Here is a 25,489-nt window from a genome sequence, read left to right on the forward strand (position 1 = left end):
AACATTTATTTTTTGACTGAAAATTTAATTGATCAATTTTTTGTTCAAAATTGATATTTTTTAATTCAAAATTAAACTATTTAATTGAAAATGTTTTTTTTCGTTTAGTTGAAAATTCATGTATTTTATTAGACAATTGTCTTTTAGGTTGAAAATATAATTCTTGAATTTTTAATTAGAAAAAATAAATATTCAACCAAAAATGTAAAAGTTAAATTTCAGTTTGAGAAAGTTAAAAGTTACATTTTTAGTTTAAAATATGATTTTCAACAAAGTAGTTATATTTGCAACAAAAAAATAATGAATTTTCAATTAAAATGATGAATCATTAAACAAAAAAATTAATTTTTAACAAAAGAGTTTAACGTTTAGTCGCAAGTAGTTGAATTATTAATTTAAAAAGATAAATTCGAAACGAAAAATGTAACAAAATGTTGTATTATAATTCAGAAAAACTATAAAAACTAGTTAAAGTGCATTTTTTTTTTTAATTTGGTAGAGGGAACTTTTAAATTGTCACGAATTCTGACTTGGAACAGGGATTTTATAAAAAAGAACTCCTTTCTTCTAAAACCGAATTATAATTCTTTAAAAAAATTCCTGTTTCACGTCAAAAAATCCCTCTTTCAAGTGAAATTATATTTCCTTAAAGAAACTCCCTGTCCTAAAATAAAAACGATAATTAGTTTCTAAAATTCTCTGTTCAAGTCAGGATAATTAAGAAGTGAGCGAATAAAATGAGATAATTTTTAAAATTAAATTCCCACTTTCTCGGTCAAGTCTCGACCCTCTTAAAATACAAATATTTTATAATTATTTATTTATAACGACGATGCCCTCAAAAAAAAAAAATAGGAAAATTGAGTCGAAATTCTCGATTTTAATTGTTTCAGGAGTTTTTTTGAGTATCACTCTTATTTTATTCTGATTAAATTATTCTTACGTTTTCTGAAAATGTCATACTGGCGTCGTATCTTCCTCCGATGGGATTGGAAGCTGCAATGACTGAGCATCGAGCTTGAAGCGATGTGACTATTCCAGCCTTGGAAATGGAGATTGTTTGTTGTTCCATTGCTTCGTGAATCGAAGTTCTGTCTTGATCGTTCATCTAGAAAAGTAAGAAATAAATATTGTTTTTTTTTTTAATTGCAGAAGAAGGTGGCCGTTTTAATAGAAGAAAAAAATTCCCAGTCATTTCCCAGTTTTTCCTGGCTCGCAAACATTTTTCACAGCCAATGAAATTTAAAAAATCAAACTATATTCTAAAAATTTTTCCATATAAAGTAATAAAACTTGTAAAAATGAATTTAAAAAATTTTCAATTCAAAAATTGTGTATTCCAATGCTAAAGAATTTACACGTGCCAAATGGAAGGTACTAACACTTTTCAATTAAACAATATTAAATAAAATGCAAATAAACTGCAAATTTTAGAATTTTTATCAATTATAGAATTCAAAGATTCAGATTAAGTTCCAAAAATATAAATATAGGACAACAGTTTCAAGTCTAAATTAAAGAATCAAGCAATGAACTTTAAAAATTTTCAAAATTATATTATTTTAAGTAATTTTAAATTAGACACATTGAAAATTGAAAGAAATTGTTAACTTGACAGTTCTTAAATTATTTTTATTTTAAATTTTTCCAAATTCAAAATAATTTTTGAATTTTTTTTTTAAACTTTTAAATATATTTCAAAATGAATGGAATTTTTTCTATAACTTTTAGAAAATCCTACAAATTAAAACAAATTAATTTTAATTTATAAAAAATAATAGAACACTTATTATTTGTAAAAATATTAGAGTACTTTTAAAAGATATTTGTAAAATTTAAAAAGATTCAAATTAAATTTAAAACTTGAAATAATTTCAAATACTTAAAGCCAAATTTAAAATAAAATGCAGATTTTTTCAGATTTCAAACAATAATTTAGAATTTTTTAAAGAATTGTGAAAGATTTCAAAAAAAAAATAAAAAAATTTCTTAAGATTCTTAGGCAAATTGAAAATGATTTTTCACTTTGAAAAATTATTTTAACAGAAAGTTTAAGAGATTTTTAATTTCTCAAATTTTTTAAACAAATAATAAGTGTTCAATTGTTATATATGCGTCAAAATTTAACAATTTCACCTATAAATTAAACATTTTTTAAATAGACTAATTAAAATTGTAACGCTAAAAGTTTAAAAGTTCTTCGAAAATCTAAACATTCAAATATTTCTATGCAAAACAATTCCGTTTCAAATTGTTTTCTTTTAAATATTTGGCTTCAATTTTTTCGTATTAAATTAACAGTCAAATAATGCTAAATATTAAATAATTATTCTTTTCCTTAATTAAAAGTTTTCAAATTAAATGAGTTAAAATGTGGATAATTTAGACTTAAACGATATTTTTTTATTTAATAAGATCCATTAACTACGAATATATTATTATTAAGTTATTTTTAAGTAAAAAATCGTTTATAAAGTTTCAATCTGGAAATTCTTAAACTTTGAACGAATTTAGAGCCGTTTTATCAAATAAATTGTTTACTTTTTAATACTTAAAGTACAGATCCATTAAAAAATTATTTATTTATATTTACAGTTGATAAAATAATACTGTTTTTTTTACAAGCATTTTTTAACTTCAAACGCTTTTAATTTTTAATTGTATAAGTCTTCAAGACTGCACTTTAAAATTCTTTAAATTAAAAATATAACCTTCAAAATCAAAATCTAAAATTAAGAATTTTTGAAGTAAAATAGTTTTGAATAACGCATTGTAAAATGAATGATATCATAATTGAAAAAGGTTTTAATTAAACTAATTATTTAAAAAACTGTTGAAATCGAACGTTGATAGATTTTTCTTCTGAAAAATTGTAAAATTCTCGGTCAGAGAAACAATAAGATTAATTTTCTACCAAAAAATACAATTGCTCAACAAAATACATGAGTTTTAACGAAATAATTGAATTTTCAATGAAAGAATAATTTTCAACCAAATAGTTGCATTGTGAGCTAGAAAAAAATTAATTTTCAACAGAAAATGCAATAGTTAAATTTTTCGGTAAAAAAAAAAAATTAACGTTCAAAAAAAAAGAAAATTTTTCAACTAAAATAAAGAATCTTCAATGGAAATAGATGAATTTAAAACAAACAAAAAATTATTTTTGAACAAAAGAGTTTAACATTAATCAAAGTAGTTATATTTTCAACTAAAAAAGATCTTTTTTCAACCAAAAATGGAATAATTAAATTTTCAGTCAAAAAATTAATGTTCAGCCAAAACAAATGAATATTTAACTAAAATTATGAAATATTCAACTGGAATAGTATTTTTATTTTCAGCTTAAGAACAAAATTATTTTCAACCGGAAAAGAAACACATTTTCAATAAAATAGTTAATTTTTCAGTAAAAAAATTCCTTTTTATTCAAAGAAAAAACAGGTTTTCAATCAAACAGCTCATTTTTCAACCAAATAAATAAATTTTTAATTAAAATTTTCTTGAAAAATTAACAATTTGTCTCAAATAATTTTTTTTTCTTCACTAAAATTCCATTATTTTGTTAAATATTCATTCCTTTTGATTTAAAAATTGATTTCTTTTGGCATAAATCAATTTTCAAAGGAAATAATTGAACTTTTAACTAAAACATCATAATTTTTACAAAAAAAAATTGTAAACCAAAACTTAAATAATTAAGTTTTAAGCTAAGAAAATCAATGTTCAACAAAAAAAAAGACCAATTTTCAGCTAAGAAGATCATTTTTCAACCAAAAATTAAATTTTCATTCAAAAGATGAATGTTCAACCAAAAACACATTTTCAATAAAATAGTTAAATCTTCGGTAAAAAAAATCCTTTTCATTCCAAGAAAAAACAAGTTTTCCATCAAATAGTTCATTTTTCAAGAACAAAAATTAATTTTTCATTAAAATGGTGGATCTTCAATGAAAAAATTAATTTTCAAAAAAGGAGTTTATTTTCAAACCAAGCAAATTTATTTCTACTCTAAAATATGAATCTGCAAAAAAAATAATGAATATCTAACTAGATATTAAACTAATAATAATATAATATTTAATGATAACTAAATAATTTTTTTTTAAACTAATATTTAAATTTAATTTTTAACCAAAAAGAAAATTTTTTAAACAATGACATTGACTTTCAAAGAAAAAAAAATTATTTTCAATTTTAAAAAAATCGATTTTTTGCCAAAAAAAGTACTTCTTTTTAAATAAAATACGTGAGTTTTCAACGAAATAAATGAATCATTTTTAACTGAAAAAATTAACTTTTAACCAAACTAAAAAGTTTTCAACAAAAAAAAAAAACATAATTTTCTAACAAAAAAGTAGTTTCTTTAAAAACAAAATACGCGAGTTTTCAGCGAAATAAATGAATATTCAATTTAAAAAATACACATTTATATCCTAATTGTCCAATTTTAAATTAGGAAAGGTCAATTTTCAACTCAAAGTGGAACGGTTAAATTTTCAACTAAAATTATGAATTTTCAACTGGAATAGCTCAATTTTATACCTTTCAAAAAGATGAATTTTCATCCAAAAAAGGTAAATTTTCAACCAAAAATAGAATAGTTGAATTTATTTTCAACAAAGTAGTTACATTTTTAAAAAGAGATGAATTTTCAATTAAAATTATGAATCTTCCAACAACAAAAAATTAATTTTGAACAAAAGTGCTTACTTTTTAACCGCAAGTAGTTAAATTTTAAAGAAAAAATGTAATTTTCACAAATTACATAAATTATCAAAAAATAGATTAATTTAAAAATAAAAAATATCAATTTTCAACCAAACGGTTGAATTTTCACCCAAAAAAGATACAATTTCAACCAACAATATAATAGTAGAATCTTCCGATACAAATCTAATTCTTAACAAAAAAAAAAAAATTTCAGAAAAAAAATGCAATTTTCTACTGAAAGAGTAAAGTTGAATTTTCAATTAAAATGAATCGTCAAACAAACAAAAATTAATTTTTAACAACAGTAGCTTTTAGCCGCGAGTAGTTGAATTTCCGAGAAACAAAAGAGATAAATTCATAAATAAAAATGTAAAATGAAAATATTAAAAACAAAAATTAATCAGTTTCAAGTCAAAATTTAAATCCTTGTTTTAACTCTTTAAACAAAATCTCGTTCCATGTCAAAAAATTCCCATATTGCCATATTGCGATTTAAATATTTATAATAATAAATACCTTATCAAACTCATCAATAAGGCAAACTCCCGTATCGGCGAGAACTAAAGCTCCAGCTTCAAGGGTCCATTCATGAGTTTGTGGCGATCTTCTCACATAAGCTGTGAGACCAACAGCTGAAGCTCCTTGTCCAGTTGTAAAAATTGCTCTCGGTGCAATTTTTTCCGTGTACTTTAAAAACTGAGATTTCGCCGTTCCTGGGTCACCGCAAATCAAAACGTTGATGTCTCCTCTCACTTTGTGCTTTTTGCCTAAATGTTACAATACATTATTTATTATCTTTCGTAAATTTAAATTTAATAAATCACAAATAGTTTTTTTTTATACAAATTACAAATAAATAAAAGTTTATAGTTTATTTGTAAAAATAAACTAGAAGATTAAGTCATTCAGTTTAAAGAGAAAAAAATTATTTTAATTACTGATCACTATTCTGGTCACCCTGGTAAAAATTACTTTTTAACCAAGTAAAATAACTTAAGAACAAAAAATATACAGTTGAATTTAAACATAAAAGGCAAAACTCGAATAGTTGATATTCCAACCATAAAATACTTTAATATTAAATTTAAAAAAGTTGAATTAAACAAAAATTTGTTAATGAAATACTTGATTTTTAAATTCAAAAATTAATTTTCAACAACAAAAAATTTTCAATAGAATTGTTACATTTATTTTAATCGAAATAACTATATTTGCAACTAAAAATAAATTTATAACCAAAAATGAAGTAGTTCACTTTTCAATAACAAAAAATTCAACAAAGAAAATGGAGGTTTGAACGAGAAACTTTGAATTTCAAACAAAAATAATAAGTTTTTAAACAAAAAAAAAAAATTTTCCAGCAATAACAATAATAAGATAAGAAGAATTTTCTTTAAAAAAAGACAATTTTCAAATACATAGTTGAATTTTCAATTAAAAAGTTCAATTCTCAAGAAAAAAACTAAAATAGGGGAATTTTGAACAAAAAACGGACAAGTAGAATTTTAATTTAATCATTTTTTAACGAAAAGAACTGATTTTAATAAAACCAATTTATTTTAAATCAAAGAGATGAGTCTTCAACAAACAACGTAAAATGTTATAATCGATAATTCAACCAAAAAATATTTTTATATTAAATTACAAACAGTTGCATTTAAACAAAAACGATCAATTTTAAATGAAATACTTGATTTTTAAGTTCAAAAATTAATTTTCAACGACAAAAAAAAAAAAAATTTTCAATAAAATAGTTAAATTTATTTTAATCGGAATAACGAGGTTTTAACGAGATACTCAAATTATCCACCAAAAATAGTGAGTTTTCAACCAAAAAGACGAATTTTGAAACAAGAAGATTAATTTTCTACTAAAATGTCCAGTTTTCAACTGAAAAAATAATTTTTAACAAACAAAAATATTTTTAACATAGTAGTTACATTTTTAATCAAAGAAATTGATTTTTAACCAAAATAAATGAATTTTCAAACAAGAAGAATAATTTTCTAAGCAGGATGGCCATTTTAATTAAAGAAAAAAATTCGCGGTTATTTCGCGATTTTTTCCCGGTTCGCAAAAATTTTTCACGGTCAATGAAATTTAAAAAATCAAACTATATTCTAAACATTTGTCCCTATAAAGTAATAAACAATAAACAACAAATTAAAACATTCAAAATGGAACACTTGAATTCCAAACTTGTAAAATTTAATTTAAAAAGTTTTCAATTCAAAAATTGTGTATTCAAATGCTCAAAAATGTACACGCACCAAATGGATGGTACTAATACTTTTCATTTAAAAAATGTTAAATAAAATGCAAATTTTGAACTTTTACCAATTATAGAGTTCAAAGATTCAAAATTACATTATTTTAAGTAATTTTAAACTAGAAACATTAACAACTAAAACATAATTTTTCTAACTTAACAGTTCTTAAATTATTTTTATTTTAAAAAGTCTAAGCATCCTTTAAAAGCTTTAAAATTTTATTTCAAAATCTTGAGAAATTTAGAAGTGGTTTAAAATTTTTCAAAATAATTTTTGAATTTTTTTTCGAAACTTTTGAATATATTTCAAAATTAATTGATTTTTTTCTATAACTTTTAGAAAATCCTGCAAATCTAAAAAAAAATTGATTTTGAATTTATAAATAATAATAGAACACTTATTATTCGTAAAAATATTAGAGATATTTAGAAGTTTTAAAAAGATTCGAATTAAATTTAGAACTTGAAATAATTTCAAATACTTGCAGCTAAATTTAAAATAAAATGTACTTTTTTGCAGATTTAAAATAAAAAATTTAGCAGTTTTTTAAGAATTTCGAAAGACTTCAAAATGATAAAAAATTTCTTAAGCTTTTCAGGAAAATTGAAAATGATTTTTCACTTTGAAAAATTATTGTAACAGAAAGTTTAAGAAGATTTTAAAGATTTTTGAATTTTTTTTTAACTTTTAAATATATTTCAAAATGAATGAACTTTTGTATATAACTTTAAGAAAATCCTACAAATTAAAAAAAAATTTTAATTTATAAATAATAATAGATCACTTATTATTTTTTTTAAATATTAGAGTAATTTTAAGAGATATTTAGAAGTTTTAAGAAGATTTTAATTAAATTTAGAACGTGACATAATTTCAAATACTTAAAGCTGAATTTAACAGAAAATTGTAGATTTTTCCAGATTTCAAACAAAAAATTTAGAATTTTTTTAGGAACTGTGAAAGACTTCAAAAGAATAAAAAGTTTCTTAAGCTTCTCAGGAAAATTGAACATTATTTTAACAGAAAGTTTAAGAAGATTTTAAGAGATTTAAAAAATTACCAAATAAGAACATGGAAAATTTTAAGGATTTTTTTTTAATTTGCAGGATTTTCAAAAATTGTAGGAAAATTTCGATCAGAATTGTTTGGTCAAATTATTGCTAAGATTTATATACTTAGAGGACAGGCCCATTTTTAAGATAATTTATTTATTTATATTTACAGTTGATAAAATAAAACTGGTTTTTATCAAAAAGTTCCAACTTAAAATGCTTTTAATTTTTAATTGTTTAAATCTTCAAAACCGCGCATTAATTATTTTAAAAACGGTTAAAATTGAATTTGGGCATATTTTTCTTCTGAAAATTCGTAAAATTCCCGGTTTCTCGTTCAGGCGGCCACCCTCTTTTTCATTAAAAAATCTTCGATTTTAAAAACTTCTAATTTTTTAAGCCTTTAAAACTGCATTTAGAAATTTTTTAAATTAAAATATATGCTTTTAAAAATTAAAAATATAAAATGGAAAAATTTTAAAGCAAAAGATTTTCGAATTAAGTATTCTAAACTGAATGATATAATCATTTTAAAAATCACAATGTGAAAAATGGTTAAAAAAACGGTTGAAATCAAAGTTGGACACAATTTTTATTCTAAAAATTTTGTAAAATTCCCGATCAAAAAATAAATTCACTGTCATTTCCCTGTTTCCCCGGTATCGTACAATTCCCGGTCATTTCCTAAGGAAAATTCAATTTTCAAACACATAATTGAATTTTCATTAAAAAAGATAACTTCTCAAGAAAAGAAAAACTAAGAGGTGAATTTTTAACAAAAAACGGACAAACTAAATTTTCATTTAATCAATTTTTAACGAAAAAAACAACTGATTTTCATCAAAATAGTTTATTTTAAACCACAGACAAAACGTAAAATGTAATAGTTGATATTTCAAGCAGAAAATATTAAAATTAAAAACCGTCAAATTCAACTAAAAATGACGATTTTTTTAAACAAATCTTGTAATTTTTAAAATAAAAAAAGATCCCTCTTCAGCCAAAAATAAATAAAAATTAAAATAAAAGACAACATTTTCAAAAAAAAGAGAAGAAACTTCTACTTATAAAATTTTTATCAAAATATTTTTAAAAAATTTTATTTTAAAACTGAATAATTTACACTTTGACTCTATTTTAGGTATGAAAAATAAAATTTTATTAATAATTTCCATGAAAAAGCTATTTTTCTTTGGAAATTTATAATGCCCATTTTAATACCTGGATTCTTGGCAACTCCACCGAAAATTGCTAAAGCCAGGGCTCGTTTGACATACTCGTGTCCGTAAATCGAAGGTGCGATGCTGCTTACGATTCGCTCAGCAATTCTCGGATCTTGGCTCAATTCTCTAATACTGCTGATTTCCTCTTCCGTCAACGAGTCGATGATATCCTTCGAATCTTTCACATGCAAATGATTCGCCAAAAGGACTGTCGAAAATATCGGAAATCCCTGCGAAAAGAAATGTGATAATTTTAGCATTAATTTAGATTATAATATTTAAAGATCTCGGACAACAGAGCAAAAAATTGCAAAATAAAGAAATTTTCAAACAAATATTTAAATTTTGTACTGAAAAATAGCAATTTTTAACAAAAAAATAATGGATTTTCAATAAAATAGTTTAATTTTCAACCAAAAAGATGAGTTTTCATCTAAACCAATGAATCCGCAACTGAAATAGTTGAATCAAAACGTTAATTTTTACTAAAAAAGATAAATCGTCAACCGAAAGTTAAATAATTAAATTTTGAGTTAAAAAAATTAATGTTTATTCAAACAGATGATTTTTCTACTAAAATTGTGAATTATTCAATTGGAATAATTTAAATTATCAGTTAAAAAAACTACTTTCCATATCAAAAACGAAATTTCAAAAAACAAAAAAAAATAGTTGCATTTCCAAAAAAAATAATGAGTTTCCAACTAAATTATAAATCTTTAACTGGTATAGTTGAATTTTAAATCAGAAAGACGAATTTTCACGTAAATGATGAATCTTTTACTAGAACAGTTTAGTTTTCAACCAAAACACTTATTTTGACTGCAGAAGATTAATGTCTACAAAAGAATATCAATTTTCAACTAAAAAATATGATTCTTAGCCAAAAATTGAATAATTAAATTTTTAGTCAAAAAATTAATGTTCAAGAAAAGAGATGAATTTTATTTTCTGCCTAAAAAATATGATTCTTAGCCAAAAATTAAATTTTTAGTCAAAAAATGAATATTCAAAAAAGAGATGAATTTTATTTTCAGCCTAAAAGGTGAATTTTCAACTAAAATGATAAATATTTAACTGAAATACTTGAATTTTTAACCGAAACAGTATTTTTTAACAAGCCAATTCACTTGCAAAGAAAAATATAATTTTCTACAAAAAAAAATAACCGATTTTTTAACAAAATATGTGGATTTTCAACTCTCGTTGAAAATTTCATCCAAATTGTTAAGTTCTGAACTAGAAAAGATCAATTTTCAAAACTAAGGATTAACTTTTTACAAAAAAGGCGAATTTTTTACAAAAAATAAATTTTCAACCACATGGTTTAAGTTATAAATGAAAATAACCATTTGTAACCAAATATTTGAATTTCTTAATGAAAATAACCATTTTTAACCAAATATTTGAGTTTTCAGCCCAAAACAAAAAAAAAATTTTTAATCAAAGAAAGTACTTTCTTTACCGAAAATTTGGAAGAGAAAACTTTCAAATTCAATCAATCGCGAAAAATTCAACTTTTTTTATTTTTTATTTCATCTTTTTGGTTTGAAAATTCAACAATTGCATTGACATTTTTTTGTTGTTGAAAAATCATCTGCTTCTGTATAAAATTGTATTTTTGTCTCGAACATTCAACAATTTTGTAGAAAATTAAATTATTTCTTTGAAAATTCATGCACTGTGTACAAATCTTTTCAATTAAAAATAATATTTGAAAAATGATTGAAATATCAACTATTACATTTTTTGTGGAAAATTCATATTTTTAAATTCAAAATTCAACTCCTTGGTTAAACCTTCAACGACTTTCTTAAAAGTTAATTTTTTTGGATAAAGATATATAATTTCAGCTCAGATTTAGTTTTTTTTTGTTTGTTACAAATACATTTTTTTAAAGAGAAAATTTAAATATTTTGTTGAAAATTATACTGATTGGTTTAAAATTCATATTTATAAATTGAAAATTCATAGTCTCGATTATAAAATTCAAATTTTTAATAGAAATTCCGTATTTTTGGTTCAATAATTCAATAATTTGGTATGCAATTCAACTGTGGCTAAAAATGTATGTATTTTGAGAATAATTCGCAATTTCTGATGAAAAAATAATATTTTTGGTTAGAAGTGCAACTGTTTGGTTGAATATTAATCTGTTTTAGTTAATTATTCAAGTATTTTCTTTAAAATTCGTATTTATTAGATAAATCCAAATGCTTTTTATTTTTTATTTTATGTTGAAATATCAACAATTACATTTTTCATTGAGAAATCATCTTTTCAGAATGAAAATACAACCGCTTCCTTAAAAGTTTATTTTTTTGCTGAAAGCTTCATCATTTTAGTTGAACATTAATTTTTTATTAAAAATGTAATTTTTTACTGAAAATTCTAACTATTTTGTTGAAAATTCAACTGATTGGTTAACAATTTACTCCTTTGTTGAAAATTTATATTCTCTGTTTGAAAATTCAACTGTGTTTTGTCAAAATGTCGTATTTTCAGTACGATGATTCAACAATTTGATGTAAAATTGAACTATTTGGCTGAAAATTGACGTATTTTGTGGAAAATTCGCATTTTTCGTAGAAAAGCAATGTTGTTGGTTAAAAATGTAATTTTTTTATCTAAAATTAATCAGTTTTAGTTAATGATACAAGCATATTACGTAAAAATTCGTTTTTGTTTGTTAAATCCAACTGTTTTATTTTTTATTATTTTTTTTTTTTTTGCTGAAATATTACATTTTTCGTTGAAAATTCAATTAAAATTTTAAAAGTTAATTTTTATGTATCACAGATCCCTAAATTTTTTTTCAAAAATTCGTATTTTTTGTTAGTAATTTAATCTTTCTATATGGAAATTTATGTAATTGGTAGAAAATTATTTTTTGTTAAAAAATTTACATTCTCCGGTTGAATACTGAACTGTTTTGAAGAAAACTCGCCTTTAGGCTTGGAAATTCAACAATTTAAAACTAAATTCAACTATTTGACACAAAATTAAACTGTTTTTAGAAAATACGTTTTATTTTTTATTAAAAAATGGGTGGCCGTTTTAATCTACAAAATAAATTCCCGGTCATTTCCCGTTTTTTCCCCGGTTCGCAAACATTTTTCACGGTCAATAAAATTTAAAAAATGGATCACTAAAGCTAAAAAAATTTCCACTTGCGGTACCAAAAACTTAGCTGCAAATTAAAGCACTCAAAGTGGAACTGTTAAATTTTGAACTTTTAAAATTGAAATTTTTAATTAAAAAATTTTGTATTGAAATGCTCAATAATTTACGCGCATAAAATTAAAGGTACTAAAATTTTTCAATATAAAAAAATATAAATCTACGCTATCATTTTCAATGCTCTAAATTAAAAAATCAATCAATGAACTTTAAAATTTTCAAAATTATATAATTTTAAGGAATTTTAAGCTAGAAAAATTGAATATTTAAAAATTGCAAAATTTTTAACTGAACACTTCTTAAATTAGAAATTAAATTATTTTCTTTTTAAATAGTTTAAACATCCTTGGAAAGCTTCAAAATTTTATTTCAAAATCTTGAGAAATCTAGAAGTTGTTTTAAATTTGTTTTAAATTTGAAATTATTTTTGAAACTTTTTCAAAACTTCTAACTATCTGTCAAAATTAATGGAATTTTTTCTACAATTTTCAGAAAATCCTGCGAATTTTAGAAAATTTCTTTACAATTTGGATGTATAAATAAAAATTGAACATTTCTTATTTGTGGGCGAAATTTGAGTAATTTTAAGAGGTATGTAGAAGTTTTGAAAAGCTTCAAAATTTTATTTCAAAATCTTGAGAAATCTAGAAGTTATTGTAAATTAAAAATTATTTTTGAAATTTTTTTCAGAACTCCTAAATATCTGTCAAAATAATTGAATTTTTTCTAAAATTTTCAGTAGACAGTAATTTTAAGAGATATGTAGAAGTTTTGAAAAAATTCAAACTTAATGTAAAACTTGAAATGATAGCCTAATATAAAACAAAATGTAGATATGCGCAGATTTTAAACAAAAAAATTAGATTCTTTTCAAGAATTGTGAAAGGTTTCAAAAGAATAGAAAGATTTTCTTAAAATTCCTAGGAAAATTAAAAATAATTTTTCACATTGAAAAATAATTTTCAGAGAATATTTAAAAAGATTTTCAAAAAAGATTCTACAAGATTTTAAGAAAACTTTCTAAAATTTTTATGATAATTTTTAATCTTTTTAAAACTCCTAAATATCTCTTACAATAACTCAATTTTTTTTTACAAACGTTCATTTGTAAATTATACATCAAAATTTAAAAATTTCACTTACAAATTAAGCATTTTTCATATTCAACAATTAAAATTGTAACGTTTAAAATTTAAAGGCTCTTCGAAATTTTAACAATTTCAGGTTTTCTAAGTCAAACAATTCAGTTAAAGATTCTTTACTTTTAAATATTTGGTTTCAATTTACTTGTCTTAAATAAAAATTCAAATATTACTAAACATGCAATAATTAATCTTTTTGTTTTTAATAAAAAATTTCAAATTGAATGGATTAAAATTTGAATATTTTAGACTGAAACAATATTTTATATTTAATAAAATCCTTCAGTTAAGAATATATTATTATGAAGTTATTTTTAAGTTGAAAATAGTTTATAAACTTTCAGTCACATTTTCACATTTGTTTAATGACTAAGACTTTCAAATTGAAACCGTTTAAGTTTTTTTTTCACTTTTTATTACTAAAAGTACAGATGTATTTAAAAAAATTTATTTATTAAATGAAAATGTTTTTTATCCCAACTTTTCAAAATCAAATGCTTTTATTTTTTATTTGTTCAAGTCTTTAAAAAAGCATTTAAAAATTCTTTAAAATTAAAAATGTGAGCTTAAAAATAAAAATTTTTAATAGAAAATTTTTAATGTAAAAAAGTTTTGAATTACGCATTGTAATCTAAATAATAGCACAATTGAAAAACATAACAATTTAAATAATTATCTAAAAACTGTTGAAATCGAACGTGGACAGATTTTTCGTCTACAAATTCACTGCTCAAACTATCGAGTTTAAAATTTATATAATGTGCTAAAAATTCATATTTTTATTGTAAAATTAATCTTCTGATTTGAAAATTCAATTATTTGGTTAAAAATTGATATATTTTATAGAAAATTCATCTACTACGTTGAAAATTTACCTTTTTGATAAAAAATGTAACTACTTAGTTGTAAATTCAACTACTTTGTTAATTCATAAAAAAAACAGTCCGATCATATTATGTCAAATATATTATTATAGAAAATTAGCGAAAAGTTGAAAATGATTTTTCACGGAAAAGTAAAGAAAATGATTAGCATTAGCGGACCATTTTTTTCAAAATAGTGTCATCGCTATAAAAAAAGTGTTTAGAACCAAAAGACCTGTCAATAATAAAGAAATAATCCGGATATTTACTTCGTTCGTGTTTAGAGAACCGTCGTAACTGTTTGTGTAAATTCCAGTGACGTCGACCTCGTCTCCAGGTTTGCAACGATCGCAAAGATCCGACAAAAGAATGCAATCTTTACTCCTCGGAATTCTCCCTGCTGGAATTCTTCCTGGTGATTCTTGAATCGTAATTTTCTGATAATTACGATAGAGAGTTTGTTCCATATTGATCTAAAAAAAAAAAAAAAATAATAATTTATTTGAAGGCAGTTCATCAATAAAAATAAGTTAATTACAGGAATAGTAATTGGGAAAATAATTAAATACCATGAATGGCCCAGTACTCTGACACTGCGGACAAGATCCGGGCTTGAATTCTGTGCTTTGTGATTGCACAAAAGGTCCCAAAATACAGGCACATTTATTACAATCGTATTTCACGACTGACAGTTGTGGCAAAACTCCTGTTGTTGCGGTCACTACGCCGAGAGTTCTCACCAATTGATTCACGTGCAGTTTTCTGTAAAATTCAACAAAAATCTTCCATTAATTATCATATTAATAAACAAATTTATTAATTAATAAATAATTAATTAATGAATTAGTTGAATTTTCAAGCAAAACATTAATTTTAGCTAAACAGTTGGAATTACAAACAAAATAGTTGAACTGACAAGCGAAACAAACCAATTTTCAACAAAAAAATTAAGTTTTCAACCTACAATGATTAATTTTCAACTCAATGGTCGAATTTTGAAACGGAAAATATTAAACTTCAACCAAAAAGAGCTGCATTTTTAACCAAATAGTTTAATCTTTAATTGAAAAAGATGAATTTTTTAGAAGACAGTTGAATTTCCAATTCAATAGGACAAATTTTTTGTCCAGAAAAAAAATTTTCGACCAAAAATGATGAAATTAATTTTTAACCAAAAATAGAATATTTTAATATTCAATTAAAAATTTTTTTTAATATATGAATTTCCAACTAACTGATTACATTTTCAATTAAAAAAGATCAATTTTTAACCAAAAGTAGAATGGTTAAATTATCAGTAGAAAAAATATTTTTAAACAAAAAATAAAGATCTTTCAACAAATTAGTTAAATTTTTGGCAAAAAATGAATTTTTAATCAATTAGCTCAATTTTCAACCAAGTGAATTTTATTGAAATATATAATTTTTTAATGAAAATAAATACAACAAATCAACTAAATTAACAAAATAAAATAAATGAAATAAAAAAATAAGTAAAATAAATACAAAAAATTATAATATAAAATGTACATTTTATTTTTAACTAAAAAATATAATACTTAATATTTCATATATGCCATAATGATGAATCTTCGACAACAAAAATTAGTTTTTAACAAAAAAAAAAAAAAAAAAAAAAAATGGTTTAACCTAATTTTGAACAATTGAATTCAACGATCAACCAGGTATTTGAATTTCTAACAATATTATTCAATATTTGATCAAGGTTAATTTTTAACCAAAATGAAAGTTAAATTTTCAGTTTCCAAAAATTAATTTTTAACAAAAGAAAATGATATTTCAAACAAATAATTAAATCTTCAAACAATAATATGAATCTTTTATCAAATACATGAATTTTCCGTAAAAATGGAAGTTAAAACATAAGTTAAAAAATTATTCTTGTGAAAAAAAAAGATTTTTTAACAAAATAGATTTCTTTTTAACCATATAGAATGTGTAAGAAAAAAAAAAGAATAATTTTCAACTAAAAATGGTCCATTTTCAGCTAAAAAATCAGTAGTGATATTTTCAAGTAAGAAAATTAATTTTCAACTTAAAAAAAAAACAAATTTTCAAAAAATAGGTAAATGTTCAATACATTATATTATCTTTAACAAAATAAATTAATTTTCAGGAAAGAATGGAATGGTTAAACTTTCAGTTAACAAATTTTTTTTCATGAAAAAAACAAGGAATGTTAAAAAATTAGATAAATTTCCAATCAAAAAAATTAATTATTTACTAAAAAAGATAAATTTTTAACAAAATAGATGAACATATATTTTTAATGACAAAAATGGACTTTTAACGAAGTAGTTGAATTTTTAACGAATTTTTTCAGCCAAATATTGAAGAAAAAACGGCTTTCAACTAAATAGTTAAATCTGCATGCAATAAATTAATTTTTTTAATAAAGTAGATCATCTTTCAAACAAGTAGTTGAATTTCCAAAAAAAATTAATTTTCAATTAAGACAGATGAATTTTTAACAGAAATTTATTTAGAATCAAAAATGAAAAAATCAATGTTTAATAAACAAAAAAAACGAGTTTTCAATCAGATAGTTCAATTTCGAACCAATCAATATAAATCTCTAACAAAAATAGATGAATTTGAACAAAAAATGTAATAATTGAATTTTCATCTAAAAACGATCCATTTCCAGAAAAAAATGGAATAGTTCTATTTTCAGTTAAGAAAATTAATTTTTAACAAAAGAAAAAAGAAAGAATTTTCAACAAAATAATTAAATCTGTAACTCAATAAATTGATTCAACTAGTTGAATTGATGGCAAAATTTAAAAAATAATTGAATTTCTATCCAAAAATAGATTAATTCTGAACCAAAAATATAAGAAGTGATTTTTTCAATTTAAAAAGAATTAACTTTCAAATTAATAATAGTTGGATTTTCTTATTTGGTTCTATTAACCAAGTTCGCATTTAGTCAAAAAATTAAAACGAGACTAAGACATTTTTTTGAAGAAAAAAAAATCTTTTAAAAAGGGGAAAAGTAAAAAATATGGGATAAAGTGTGATGTCTGAAAATTGTATCTCAAAATTCAGAAAGAAACAAAGTTTTCAAATTAAAACGTACCTAAAAGTACGCAGTTCTTCGATGAGAGGGAGTTCTGAAATCCTGACATGAATTTCTGTCGTGACTCTCTCATAACTTGGGAAAATCGTCAACACCAAATCTTTCGCGACTTCGTCAAAAATCTCCAGCATTTGGAAAGGAGCTTCAGGTAGAAAATAGGCCAATACTTGTTCCTTACTAGCAAGAATTGGGAACTCAACGACGAAGCTCGACTAAAAATTTGCATATTTTTAATTGATGAAAAATAAATAATCAATAAAACACAAAAATACAGGGTGGCCGCAAAACTTTATTTTCGAAATTCCCTTACTTATTCCCTAACAAAGTAATTTCAAATGAATTGAAAAAAAATGTTTAAATCCAAAACTAGAATGAATTCATACGAATTTTAGAGAAATGAAAAATAATTCGCTGAAATTCATAAAAATGCAAAGAAATGAAAAAATTTATTGAATTCAGTAAGTTTGAAATAAGTTTAGAAAATTTCAAGGGAATTCAAAAGAATTTGATGAAATGGCTAAGAATCGAAGGTAAGTTTAAATGGTTTCAAGATTAAATAAAGAAGATCTAAAAAATTGTTTAAAAATTGATCGCATTTAGTAGAATTGAGCGAAATTTGTTTCATTTCAAGTAAATAATATCCAAAAAATTCAAGGTAAATTAAAAAAAAAAAACCTGAATAAATTAAATACAATTCAAATAGATAAAAAAAATCATTGAATTCAATCAGTTAGAATTGTGTGAATTTTGTTTGATTCACGTGAATTAAAAAAATTCGAAAGAATTGAAAATATTTCTGAATTATTTTTAAAAATCAGGGTGAATTTCAAATGAATTGCAGCAAAAATATTTGAAAATCTTTTCAAATCTTTGAAACTCTACGCAATCCCTCACTTCCTGTGAATAAATTCCTTGAAATACATTAAAATATGATAAAATTCGACGAAATCTGATATTTTCTAAAATAATGGAAAATGCATTAAAATGTATTGAGAGCTTTTAAAATCTTGTAAAACATTGGAATCCTCGACCATCTTTTAAAATACCCTAAAATATTTCATACAAATTCTTTTAAAAATTGTGTAATCTTTTGAAATCACTTGAAATTTTTTAAAGCTCTGAGAACGTTCTTGGAATTAAAAAAAAAACTAAAATATTTTGAATCCTTTGAAACTTTTTAAACTTCTTGAAAACTCCTTAACATTTTCAAAAATATCATCGCATATTTCAAAAACCATTAGAATCACTTGAAATTATTCAAATCTTAATATATCCTAAGATATTTTAAATCCTTTAAAATTCTTTGAAATCATTTAAAATCTTTTAAAGCCTTTGTAAATCCCTGCGAATAAAAAAAACTTAAAATATTTCAAATCCTTTGAAACTTTTTATAGCTCTTGAAAACTCCTTAGAATTTTTAAAAGTACGCTACAATATGTCAAAAACTTTAAAATATGTTTAAATCACTTATTAATTTTGAAAGCTCTTTAAAACTCATTGGAATTAAAAAAAAACCTAAAATATTTAGAAACTTTTGAAACTTCTTAAAGCTCTTGAAATCTCCTTATAATTATTAGAAATACCCGAAAATATTTTAAACCCCTTTGAAATCCCGTGAAACTTGTTGAAACAAATTTAAAAATACTTGGAATCTTTTAAAATGTCCAAAAATATTTCAAATTCGATGAAATTCCATTGAATTACTGAAATAAATTGAAAATTTCTTGGAATCATTCACAATACCATAAATTATTTAAGAATTAAAAATTCCTTAAAATATTTCAAATCTTTTGAGTTTTTTTAAAACTCTTTCAAATGCATTGGAATTCTTAAAAATACCCTAAAAATTGTAAAAACCTTTTGGAATGCCATTAAATTATTGAAATCTACTCAAAATTCTTTGGAATCTTTAAAAAAACTCTAAAATATTGTAAATCCTTTAAAAACCTTCAAAACCTTTTGCAACTTTTTAAAGCTCTTGCATTTTTTTTAAATTCCATACACTTTTTTAATCCTTTGACATCACTTCAAATTATTAAAATACTCAGAATATTTCAAATCTTTTGTAATTCCTTGCAAGTCTTTTAAGCTTTTTAAAATGGCTCCTAATCTTTTAAAATACCCTAAAATATTTCAAATCCTTTGAAAACACATTCAATTTCTAAAATAAATTGAAAATTCCTTACAATTTGTTAAAATATCAGTAAATATTTTTAATTCTTTGAAACCGCTTCAAATTATTTAAATGAGTAAAAAATTTCATAAAATATTTTAAATCTTTGATATCCTTTGAAACTTTTTAAAGTTCTCGAAAATGCGTTGTGAGTTTTAAAATTAACTTAAAACTTAAAAAAACAAGTTTGGAACCCCTTCAAATTATTGATATCTATTAACAATTCTTTGGAATCTTTCAAAATATGCTAAAATATTTTTAATCCTTTGAAATCTTTCGAAATAATAAGAAACGTTTTAAAGCTTTCCTTTGAATTCCTTTGAATTGTTTTGAATTCCTTTTACAGCTTTTCTTTGAATTTGATTTGAAAAATTTACGGTTTTCCTTTGAAATCGCCTAGAAATTTAAAAAGCTCATTAGAATTCCTTGCAATTCTGAAGAAGAAAAAACTTGGAATCATTTAAAATACTCTAAAATATTTCAAATCCTTTAAACCCCCTTAAACTGTTGCAGCTCTAAAAATTCCTGGAAATTAAAAAATATATCCTAAAAGTGTTAAAATCCTTTAGAATCCCTTCGAATAACTGAAATCTGTTAACAAATGGAATCAAACGCTAAATTATTTCAAATAATTTGAACTTTTTTTAAATTCCTTAAGAGTTTTTAAAGCTCTTGAAAATGACTTGGATGTTTGGAAATACCTTGAAATCGTTAAAATCCTTTAAATATATTAACAATTCTTTGGAATCTTTCAAAATACTATACAATATTTAAAATCCTTTGAAATCTCTTGAAAATTTATAAAATCCTTTCAAATTATTGAAATCTATTAACAATTTCTTAACATTTTTTTTTAATACGCTAAATTATTTCCAATCTTTGACAAACTTTTGAAATTCCTTGTAATTTTTTAAAGCTTTTGAACATGGCTTGTAATCTTTAAAAATACCCTAAAATATTTCAAATCCTTTGAAATTCCCTTTCATTATTGAAATTGAAAATTGAAAAATTCCTTGGAATCTTTTAAAAGTCCCTAAAATATTGCAAATCCTTTAAAATCTTTAAAAATCACTTCAAAGTTTATAAAGCTCTTAATAATGCCTGGGAATTTTAAAAAATATCCTAAATTTTTTTAATCCTTTGGAACGCCTTGAAATGATTAAAATCTATCGAATTTTTTAAATCCATTGAACTTTTTTTTAAATACTTGAAAATTCCTTGGAATCTTTTTAAATACCCTACAATATTTGAAATCCTTTTAAATTTGTTGAAATCACTTTAAAATGTTTAAAACTCTCCAAACTCCTTGAAATTAGGAAAAAAAAAACTTCAAATATTTCGAATATTTTGTAACTTTTTGAAGCTCTTTAAATCTTCTTAAGTTGATTAAAAGTTATTTAAACCCTTATCAATCCTTTTAAAATATTGAAATCAATTAAAAATTCTCTTAATAATTTACAATCTTTTGAAATCCTTTAAAATTGTTGAAATCCCTTGAAACTTGTTGAAATCAATCAAAATAACCTCAAATATTTCAAATCCTTTGAAATCTCATTAAATTTTTGAAATCAACTGAAAATTCCTTGCAATCTTTCAAGATACTATAAAATATTTAAGAATGACAAATTTCCTAAAATATTTCAAATAATTTGGAATCGCCAATCAAGTAGTTTTATTTTCAATGAAAAAATAAGAATTTTCAAACAAGATTAATTTTTTATAGGAAAAAAACGATTTTTCAAAAAAATGCATAAATTTTCAACTAGAAAAGAAAATTTTTTAACCAAATAGTTTAATTTAAAACTAAAATAGATTCATTTTTAAGCATAAATGTATTTGTTAGATTTTCAGTTAAAAAAAATTAATTTTCAACAAAACAGTTAAATTTTCAATTAAAGTGATGAATTTTCATTATTTTCAACTACAATGATGAATATTTAACAGAAAAAGACGATTTTAAACCAAAAAGATGAGTTTTCAACTAAAATTATGGAATATTAAACTGGATTAGTTAAATTTTCAACCAAAATGATAAATTTACAAATAAAATTATGAATATTTGATTGAAATATTTTAATATTCAACGAAAATTACGAATGTTCAAAAAAGAGGATTAATTTTCTATACAAAAATAAATGAAACAATAAATGAAATAGTTACATTTTCAGTTAAAAAAAAGATTTAACTGATAAACTTTTAACTAAAATGAGGAATCATCAACTGGATCAGTTGAATTTTAAACAAAAAAGATGAATTTTCAACTTAAATTATAGGTTTTTAAATGTAATAGTGAAATTTTCAACTTAAAAGATAAAATTTTCAAATAAATAGTTGAATTTTGTTTTTAAATAGTTAAATTTTCAAACAAAGTGATGAAGTTTTAACCAAGAAAATTAATTTCTACCTAAAAATATCATTTTTTGACTAAACAGAATTTTCAACTAAAAATGGTCCATTTTCTGCCAAAAAATCAGTAGTGATATTTTCAAGTAAGAAAATTAATTTTCAACTTAAAAAAAAACGAATTTTCAAAAAATAGGTAAATGTTCAATACATTATATTATCTTTAACAAAATAAATAAATTTTCAGGAAAGAATGGAATGGTTAAACTTTCAGTTAACAAATTTTTTTTCATGAAAAAAACAAGGAATGTTAAAAAATTAGATAAATTTTCAACCAAAAAAATTAATTATTTACTAAAAAAGATCAATTTTTAACAAAATAGATGAACATATATTTTTAATGGCAAAAATGGACTTTTAACGAAGTAGTTGAATTTTTAACGAATTTTTTCAGTCAAACATTGAAGAAAAAAACGGCTTTCAACTAAATAGTTAAACCTGCATGCAATAAATTATTTTTTTTAATAAAGTAGATCATCTTGCAAACAAGTAGTTGAATTTCCAAAAAAATTAATTTTCAATTAAGACAGATGAATTTTTAACAGAAATTTATTTAGAATCAAAAATGAAAAAATCAATGTTTAATAAACAAAAAAAAACGAGTTTTCAATCAGATAGTTGAATTTCCAACCAATCAATATAAATCTCTAACAAAAATAGATGAATTTGAACAAAAAATGTAATAATTAAATTGCTAGTTAAAAAATTAATCTTCAGTCATTTTTAACAAATAAAAAATGTAAGATTTAACTGATAAACTTTTAACTAAAATGAGGAATTATCAACTGGATCAGTTGAATTTTAAACAAAAAAGATGAATTTTCACATTAAATTATAGGTTTTTAACTGTAATAGTGAAATTTTCAACTTAAAAGATGAAATTTTCAAATAAATAGTTGAATTTTGTTTTTAAATAGTTAAATTTTCAACCAAAGTGATGAAGTTTTAAGCAAGAAAATTAATTTCTACCTAAAAATATCATTTTTTGACTAAACAGAGAATTTGTCAACCAAAAATGGAATGGTTACATTTTCAGTTAAAAACAAAATTAAACTGATCAATTTTTAACTAAAATGAGGAGTCCTCAACTGCAATACTTAAATTTTAAACAAAAAAGATGAGTTTTTAACTTAACTTATGGATAGTTAACTGTGATAGTTGAATTTTCAACTTAAAAGATGGAATTTTCAACCAAATAGTTTAATTTTATTTTTAGATTATTACATTCTAAAATAAAGCGATGAATTTTCAATTAAAATGATCATTCTTCAACTGAAATAATTGATTTTTAAACCAAAGATGAACTTTTAAACAAGAAAATTAATTTCAACAAAAAAGACGATTTTTTAACTAAAAAAGATAATTTTTCAGATAAAAATTGAATAGGTAAATTCTCAGTAAGAAAATAATGTTAAGCTAACGAGATGAATTTTTAACTAACGTGATTGGAATGTTCAACTGGAATAATTACATTTTCAGTTAAAAATATAATAATTAAAAAAAAAAATAATTTTAAAAACGAATTATAAGCCAAAAAGATAAATTTTCAACATAGAAAATTAATTTCCACCAAAAAGATGATTTTTTAAATAAAAAAGATCATTTTTCAACCAAAAATGGAATAGTTAAATTTTCAGTTTAAAAAAAAATTAAACTGATGAATTTTTAACTAAAATGACGAATCATCCACTGGAATAGTTGAATTTTAAACAAACAAGATGAATCTTCAACTAAAATGATTAATCTTTAACTGAAATAGTAAAATTTTAAACCAAAGATGAATTTTTAACCAAGAAAATTAATGCCTACCATACAAGACAATTTTTTAAATAAAAAAGAACAGTTTAAAGAAAATTACATTTTCAGTTAAAAAAATAATAATTAAAAAAAAACAATTTTCAACAAAATAGTTGAAAATTCCACTATAATAATTAAAGTCTCAGTAAAAAATGAACTTTTAGCCAAGGAAAAGACGAATTTTTAACAAAACAGCTGAGTTTGCCGCCAAATAAATGAATATTCCATTTAAATTATGAACCTTAAAAAAAAAGTTTTTAACCAAAGGTTTTAACTTTTAATCAAATAATAAAATTGTCATTCAAAAAAAGATGAACTATGAAGAAAAAATGTTGTAATATGGATATTTCATTCAAAAAGGATTTTTAATTTTTAATCAAAAATTGTTTAATTCAACTAAAAAAAAATGACTTTTAAAAATAAGTTGAATTTTTAAACTATGAAAGATTTTTCTGACAATAAAAAAGAAATTCACTGACTTAAAAAAAATCCCTGACATTTCCAGGTTTTCCAGGTATATAAAAATTTTCTGAGCACTTCAATTTCGAAGTAAAAAAGACAAATTTTCAAATAAATAGTTAGATTTTGAATGTAAAAGGATCAATTTTTAACCAAAAATGGAATAATTACATTTTCAGTTTACAAAAAGAATTAAACTGATGAATTTTTAACTGAAAGGAAGAATCATCAACTGAATCAGTTGAATTTAAAAAAAAAAAAAGAATTTTCAACTTAAAAGATGAAATTTTTAACGAATTAGTTTAATTTTGTTCTTAAATAGTTCAATTTTAAAACAAAGTGATGAATTTTCAACTAAAATGATTATTCTTAAACTGGAATAGTAGCATTTTAAACCAAAGATGAATTTTTAACCAAGAAAATGAATTTTTACCAAAAAAGACGATTTTTTAAATAAAAAAGACAATTTTTCAAACAAAAATTGAATAGTTAAATTTGTAGAAAAAAAATAATGTTAAGCTAAAGAGATAAACATTTAACTAACGTGATGGAATATTCAACTGGAATAATTACATCTTCAGTTAAAAAAATAATAATTCAAAAAAAATTCAAAAAAATAGTTGAATATTCATTATTTTCAACCATAATGATGAATATTTAACAGAAATAGACAAATTTTAAGCCAAAAAGATGAATTTTCAACTAAAATTATGGAATATTAAACTGGGTTAGTTAAATTTTCAACCAAAATGATAAATTTACAAATAAAATTATGAATATTTGAATTTTCCACGAAAACTATGAATGTTCAAAAGAGAGGATTAATTTTCTATTAAACAAAAAAAACAAATTTCAAATAAAATACATGAATTTTCCACAAAATAGTTCAATTTCGAACAAAAGAAAACAATTTTTCAAACAAATAGTTGGATTTTTAATTAAAAAGGATCAATTTTCAACAAAAAATGGAAGTTACATTTCCAGTTAAAAAAAATTAAACTGATGAATTTTTAAATAAAATGAGGAATCATCAACTGGAATAGTGGAATTTTAAACAAAAAAGATGAATTTTCAACTTAAATTATGGATTTTTAACTGTAATAGTTGGATTTTCAAC

General features: G+C 22.1%; 1 protein-coding gene across 1 annotated transcript in view; it reads right to left on the reverse strand.

The window, feature by feature from the left end:
- The window catches only part of LOC117181356 (DNA replication licensing factor Mcm2), a 57,980-nt gene that overhangs the window by 17,537 nt on the left and 14,954 nt on the right, over window positions 1-25,489 (reverse strand). The window contains exons 6-11 of the mRNA XM_033373945.1: window positions 17,541-17,752; window positions 15,010-15,202; window positions 14,710-14,913; window positions 9,254-9,485; window positions 5,227-5,477; window positions 944-1,108 (exon numbers count right to left, since the gene is read on the reverse strand). Coding sequence (XP_033229836.1) covers window positions 944-1,108; window positions 5,227-5,477; window positions 9,254-9,485; window positions 14,710-14,913; window positions 15,010-15,202; window positions 17,541-17,752 — 1,257 coding nt within the window. The remainder of the gene's footprint in view (window positions 1-943; window positions 1,109-5,226; window positions 5,478-9,253; window positions 9,486-14,709; window positions 14,914-15,009; window positions 15,203-17,540; window positions 17,753-25,489) is intronic.

This window comes from Belonocnema kinseyi, chromosome 10 (assembly GCF_010883055.1).
Source record: "Belonocnema kinseyi isolate 2016_QV_RU_SX_M_011 chromosome 10, B_treatae_v1, whole genome shotgun sequence".
In the NCBI taxonomy this organism is placed as follows: domain Eukaryota; kingdom Metazoa; phylum Arthropoda; class Insecta; order Hymenoptera; family Cynipidae; genus Belonocnema; species Belonocnema kinseyi.